The sequence below is a fragment of the Siphateles boraxobius genome, unplaced genomic scaffold (assembly GCF_051911475.1).
Source record: "Siphateles boraxobius isolate OS27281-9 unplaced genomic scaffold, OSU_SipBor_1 434, whole genome shotgun sequence".
Taxonomy (NCBI): domain Eukaryota; kingdom Metazoa; phylum Chordata; class Actinopteri; order Cypriniformes; family Leuciscidae; genus Siphateles; species Siphateles boraxobius.
This window is the reverse complement of record NW_027509069.1, coordinates 32,501-39,858: the sequence shown is the minus strand read 5'-3', so window position 1 is coordinate 39,858 and position 7,358 is coordinate 32,501. Positions and strand designations below refer to the sequence as shown.

General features: G+C 36.4%; 1 protein-coding gene across 1 annotated transcript in view; it reads right to left on the bottom strand.

Moving 5' to 3' along the window:
* Positions 1–6: 6 nt before the first annotated feature.
* klb (klotho beta) overlaps positions 7–7,358 on the bottom strand; it is a gene marked incomplete at its 3' end in the record, with an annotated part of 23,539 nt that continues 16,187 nt past the window's right edge. Inside the window, exons 2-4 of the mRNA XM_077200158.1 lie at positions 7,183–7,358; positions 4,377–4,642; positions 7–973 (exon numbers count right to left, since the gene is read on the bottom strand). The exon at positions 7,183–7,358 is cut by the window's right edge and continues 338 nt beyond it. Of these exons, the coding sequence (XP_077056273.1) occupies positions 7–973; positions 4,377–4,642; positions 7,183–7,358 (1,409 nt within the window). The remainder of the gene's footprint in view (positions 974–4,376; positions 4,643–7,182) is intronic.

Genomic DNA, 7,358 nt, shown 5'->3' with positions numbered 1-7,358 from the left:
GGAGACCCCAGGGCACGAGCGCCAGTCCCAGGTGTGACGCCGGCCAGGTGACGTCGTTCGTCAGCGAGTATCCGTGGTCCTGGTTCGCCGGTTTGGGTGGGTTTGGGTTTCGTGGTGAAGGTTTGTGCAACGGTGACACCAGATGTGTCGTGAAGTGATTCAGAGCCACGAAATCCAGCGCCCCTTTAAGCTCCTCCCTCTCGTCGTAAGTGAAGCCAATCACAGCGTCGCCATGCCCCTCAAACATGGGGTCGAGAAAACGGCCCAGTTCGAACGACAAAAAATCCTGCCGTGCAGCTTCATGCGATTCTACGAACGGATTGGCCGGTTCTACCCAATCAGCATGAAGCGCGAAACTAACCATCGCCCCCTGCTGGCGGCGAAACCGCGTGTCATAAATGCGCCATGCTTTAGCGTGTGCTAGGAGCAAGTGACGCGCTACCATCCGCCTGTCCTCCGCCGTCCCGTCGTACGCTTCCATTAACCGGTTCGGCTCATTAATAGTGATCCACGTCTGTACAAGCCCGCCGAATTCCTGGTAACAGAACGTAGCGTAGTTAACGAAGGCCTCGACAGCGCTGTGGTTCCTCCATCCGCCGTTAGCATGTAGCAGTTCAGGCATTCCCAGCGAATGCGACCGGTAGCTGGGATGATACAGGGTCACGACCGGCTGGATTCCTCCACGGATGAGCTCGCTCAACACACACCTGTAGAACCGAAGCTTCTCCACGTCCACAGACGACGGGTCGGTGCTGGGCATGAGCTGGGTCCAGTCCAGGGCGAACCGGTAGTGGGACGACCCCGTGACCCCAAGGAGGAACAGGTGGCGCTGGATGAAGAGGAAGTCAGTGCACTGGGCGGCCCGGTTGTGAAGCTCGACCCCCGTCACGGGTTTGAGAGCGCCGTCGCCGGAGTAGTTCCAGCGGTACAGGTGCGGGTCCGTGAACTGGGGCGAGAACGGGTGCAGATGAACCTGGGAGAACACGTTAATATCAAACGTTCACAAATAGTATACATTGTATACACAATAATAGTATACACTAGGGGTGTAACGATATTCAAACAGAACCGAAAAACCGCGATACAGAACCACGATACGAATCGCGATACTCTCATGGCGTACCGAACACGCCCCCCCCCGCCCCCTGTTACCCTGGCCCAGCGGACCTCATGTCTTATGTGTACACCAGTGTTGCCAAGTCCGCTTATTATAAGCGACTTTGGGCTTGTTTTTCTGTAAAGTCGCTTACAAATATTGGTAGTCGCGGGTCGCGTTTTTTTTGGGCTTGTTTCTAAAGTGTAGGTTGCTTATTTGGGCTTGTTCTCAGCTCGTTGTCAAGCAGATATTTTCTATATGTTATTTAAACGTAGGAGTTTGTCTTGCCTGTTCCCTCTGTCTCTCCCCTTTCCCTATACACAGAGTTTTTTCCCACCCACATCCTGCTTCTAATTGGCTCTGACCCAGATGGCAATGAGTACTAGCCAATCAGAGGCAGAGCAGGGCAATCGGTTTTTTTTCTGGTTAGGAAAACGTCAGTGAGTGACGTTTAAATGAAAATACGTGCGAGTCGCGACCGTCGCGACTGATGGTGACTGGACTGTAGGAGAGTTTTTGTATCTAAATTATATTTTAGATATTATAGATATAGATATTATAGTTTAATATTGTTTAACCCTTTAACTGTCATTCCCCCTTTTTTCGCATAGACATGAAAATCCCTATTCAAACTTAATGATTGTAATTCAAGAATGCTTTGGAATATAGACCTATGGTTGGTCTTGTTTTAAAGAAGACATTTGCCAGATTAATGTTGAAGTGAAGTATTATGAAATTATGAAAGTGAAACAGAAAAAAAGTTATACAAGTTTGAGTTTATGAAAATGAACAATGTAAAAATATAATTATTTATATTTTATATAAAATATGTATATTACAAAATATATTTTACTCTAAAACTGCCAGAAAATGAAAGCCAAAAATCTGAAGAAGTTGCGTTCCAAATTTTAGGTTGATATCTCAAAAAATGAGCTTTCAGTAAGATTTTATTTGGACGCAGTACCAACATTTTTCACTAGATGGACAGCCAAGCTTCATTACAGAAGAAAAATAAACTACCGTGTGCTCAGTTTTACAAAACTGGGCACAGTTTACCAATCTGTTCACATGGATGTAAATTGACAATCTGTACCCACAGTTTAAAACTATCTGTCACCACGGATTGTAAAACCGTTCACACAGTTTATTTATTTTTCTCTTCCCGGAACCTAGGGGGGCTCCGTAGAAAAAGCTGTTTTACTGTCTATGAGAAAAAGTCGCTTGTTTTGGGCTTGTTTTCACGGGCCTGGTTGCTTTTTTGTCTCGCGAGATCTGGCAACACTGGTGTACACAACGAATTCAGTTTTGTAGACTAACCACCATTAACACCATAGAAAGCTCCGTGTTTTGTTACTTTCGATAATAAGCAAGGTGTAATCTTTCAAATTCTGTCTATTTGATCAGGAAATTCAAACAATAAATGCCGTTTTGGCGCTCTTTGATGTGGCGTGGGATCGCTGTACTAGCTCCTCATTTAAGCGGCATCGCGGAGCGCGAGTAAACGCGATCATCTCTTTACAGAATAAACATGAATGGACACCTGAAGGTATGTTGAAAAATACAGTATACTTACTGAAAGGCAACTCATGTAATCGCTCAATCAGTGTTTCAGCAGCGGAAAGACGTCAATAAAACAGCTGAGTTTGTCATAGCATTATATTTACCTCAGCACTGCTCAGCAGGCTAGTCATCCAAATGAACTCTTGCGCTAAATAAATGCACTGTATTAGCCTATATATTAGGCTATATTTTACTTAACCTGTTAATGATATCTTGGTTATTTAATGTAGTTTAAAATATCTTCATGAAAATGACAGCAACTGTGTAAATTATTATATTTCAATAACGAATTGGAGTAAAAACATTTTCCATCCTTTTGTTCAGATTACATGTTTTCATACAATGTGTTGGGTGTTATTATATCAAAAAATAAAACACTAGGCTCTGTTGTTAACAGTAGAGAGTTGGCGGCTGCAACGGCAAGGTCATGGGTTCGATTCCCAGGGAAAGCAAGAACTGATAAGAACGTAAATGTGTACATTGAACTGCAATGTAAACTGTTTTGATAAAAGCGTCTGGCAAATGCATAAATGTAAAGGTAAATAGTGCAAGTAGGGGTGCGCGATCTCCCCAAAATATCATATCACGATCTTATAACACGTTCTTCCCAATTTTGAGATTGGGAATATCCAGACTGGAACAAGCCTATAGAAATCATCTATACGCGCCATTTAAAACACTGTAGGCTATTGCATTAAACAATCTGTTGACAAAATAGTAATTGAACCCTGAGGTAAACTTTAAAACACTGAATATCTTCGGGTTTTTCTGCAACTACGGGCACTTTTAAGTCCCAGCAGTGAAATTTTAGATTTATGTAAAAATTTGTCGTTTGATTTGATCATAAATATATTCACAGTGCCATTACACACCTTGACACAAAATATAATTACTGATTAATGTGATTAAATATAATATTATGAAGCATTTATAGCTCAAAACGCCATTTTTGTCAATGTTGAGATACATAAAATAAGCTAATTTAATTACAATTTGACATTATTTCAAATGGAATTGTTTAATATACAGATTCATTTACAGTATCTTAAAATTCTTTGTATTATTTACTGATAATTTCTGTTTTTTTTATATCCCACATCCCTATCCCACACTTTTGAGTCCTTACCGCAACAATGAAAAAAATGAAATTTTATGAACACAAACAGTCTAGTTTCTATGGAAACAGAAATGATCACTTTCACATTTTCATTTGCAAAAAAATATTTTTAGACTTAAGCTGAGATGATTAACACATTGAAATTGCAACATCTGTCATAAAAAGTTAAATATGTTATCTTTTGTGTGTATGGAAACAATTGAGGTAACTGGTTACTGTACATTTTTTACATGGTATAGAAAAAAACATGAAAATCTGTATTTTGTATATTATTTTTTTTATATATCAGTATTTACAAAACTGCATCAAATTTGAAAAAGCTATTTAAATATATTAAATTTTTTAATAGAAATGACTAAGTTATTCAGTCAAGAGCAGAGAGTGATGTTGTCTTTGTCTTTTGCTGAACATTAATGACAGACAGCAGCAGGTTTTAAGGTTTTTAGGCTTTAAGACCGAATGCATGGATCTAATAAAATGATACGCATCCAATTTCTTTCCCAAATGTTAATAACATTTATTATTCATTAAGTAAATACTCGCCAAGACGGACATTTTGACAAAGTAAAGAGTTTTCAAAATTTGAAATCAATGCAAAATCACCTGTAATATTGAATCGGACACACCGAACTGGAAGTCGCAGGGGAATCGGCCCTCGATGAGTTGCGTGTCGTTGGCCGGGAACCCGTCGTCCCGGATCAGTCGTCTGTAGAAGCGTGCGCTGGTCTTTGGGATCCTGTGGCGCTCCGGCTGACTGAAGTCGATGTAGAATAATCCCCTCCTCCTGCTGTATCCGTGATTCCACTCGAAACCGTCCACCAGACTCCAGGCTGTGTATCCAAACACACTCACTCCGTCCACGGACACGGCTGAGGGAACATGCACACACATCGCCTTTCAGATCTCATACACACTGCCTTCAAACTTTTGGAGTCGGTGAGATTTTTAATGTTTTTAAAAGAAGTTCTTATGCTCAACAAGGCTGCATTTGTTTGATTAAAAATACAAAACAAACCCAGAAATATTGTACAAAAAAAAATCAGCTGTTTTCCATGTGAATATATAATAAAGTGTAATTTATTCCTGTGATCAAAGCTGAATTTTCAGCATCATTACTCCAGTCTTCAGTGTCACATGATCCTTCAGGAAATCACTATAATATGATGATTTGCTGCTCAAGAAACATTTATGATTATTATCAGTGTTGAAAAGTTGTGTACCATTTATTTTAGGATTCTTTGAAGTTAAAAACAACAGCATTAATTTGAAATAGAATCTCTTTTAACATTATACATGTCTTTACTGTCACTTTTGGATCAATTTAATTCCTCCTTGATGAATAAAAGTATTTATTTATTTCCCCCAAAAAATTAAATAAAAATTCTTACCGACCCCAAAGTTTTAAACGGTAGTGTTTAATGTTACAAAATATTCTATTTCAGATAAATGCTGTTTTTTTAAACTTTCCATTCATCAAAGAATCCTGAAATAAAAATGTAAATAACTGTTTTCAACATTGATAATAATCATAAATGTTTCTTGAGCATCAAATCATCATATTATAGTGATTTCTGAAGGATCATGTGACACTGAAGACTGGAGTAATGATGCTGAAAATTCAGCTTTGATCACAGGAATAAATTACACTTTATTATATATTCACATAGAAAACGGCTGATTTACATTGAAATAATATTTCACAATATTACTGAGTTTGTTTTGTATTTTTAATCAAATAAATGCAGCCTTGGTGAGCAGAAGAGACTTCTTTTAAAAACATTAAAAATCTTACCGACCCCAAACTTTTAAACGACAGTGTAAGTCAATGTCAAAGTCACTTTTATTATTAAAACAACACATGTTGACCAATATTGCTTTACATCATCTCAGTAAAATAGACAAAATAGTACATTAGTAATAGAATCTATGTTACTTTAATGTCCTATTATCACTGTAAAGCTGCTTTGAAACAGTCCATATTGTTAAAAGCGCTGTATAAATAAATGAAGGAGACTTGACTAGAATAGGAAGAATAGACCATGGCAAACAAATGTGTCTTAAGTTGTACTTTAAAAACATGTACAGAGTCAGAATGCACAATCCCCTTTATGGCTTAACTTAGTCCTTGGAATATATAAGCATGTCATATTCAGCATTTTTTTTTATTGCCACAATCTTACAGTGCTGAGTATTAAAGATAAAGATTAGATAAATGTATCTATGTTTTAATCATTACCCGGTGTGTTATGGAGATGTATTGTGATCCATTTGTTAATTTAGCAGATTTAAATTTCACCCCATCTTTCAAAATGCTCTAGGCATCATACAACACTGAGACAACATTTTGTCAATTTAACAATTTGTCATCTAGAAAAAGTGCCCTGAAATATTTCTTTTATATACTACGAATACAATTTATAAAAAATAAATGAAGAAATAAAGAACTTAAATGTGTAACTTGAAATCCAATGTAAGTCGCTTTGGATAAAAGCATCTACCAAAATGCATAAATGTAAAGGCAATCTATGTATTTGTTAATAATGTAAAAATAGATATTCATGTAAAATAAACATATTTATCATTGCACTTTTTATTTTATTTTTTAAACTTTGGGTAGTTATCTTTACTGAGACCGGCACTCCCCTGCGGCTCAGGCCTCCTTGACTCAATTTGTGTGAGTGGACTTTTTGTGATATCTATTCATTGTACTGACACGTATATTTACACTTGTTTCTTTCTATAGAAAGAATAGAAACACTTGTTACACTTGTTTTTTTGTTTGTTTTTGTTTTGTTGTTTTTTGTGCCTTAATTATCTGATTCACTGCCTTTCTCTTTGTTTGTATTATGTGCACCTGTGTATAAAAAAATCGATAATAAATAAAATTTACAAAAAAAATAAAATAAACATATATAGAAATACAATAATTTATAACTATATACAAAATATATATATATATATACACTTTTTATTTATGCATTTATTAAATAATTAAATACGTTTTATTTATTTATTATAAATAAATACATTTAATTATAACTAAAATACTGTTTATGTATGTATATATTATTAAAAAATTAATAATATATATATAAATGGTTTATATTGTATAAATAAAATGTATGCATTTATATATTTTTTATAATTAAATATTTCATTAAAAAAGGGAATGTAAAAAACATTTAAAAAAATAAATATATACTTAATATAAATAAGTGAATGCAGTTTATTTATTATAAATAAATAATTATTTAAAAATAAATAAATATGTGTTTTATGCATTTAGAATGAATGAAATAAATAGTTTTTTTTGCATATCCCAGATTAAATTTTACAATTTCACATGAGATGCATGTCAATACCAGGTGTGAACAGGGTTTAAAACACACACACACACACACACACAAACCTTGCATGACTTGAATGATGAACGTCTTCATCCTATAAATGACCAGCGTGTCCTCGACTCCGACAGAAGCGTCAGAGAACCACCCGCTCTCGGCCACCAGCACCTGCGGGTCCCCGTACATGAGCCGAACCCACACCAGAACACGTCTGAGGTCAAGGGTCACCTTCTGCCTGAAC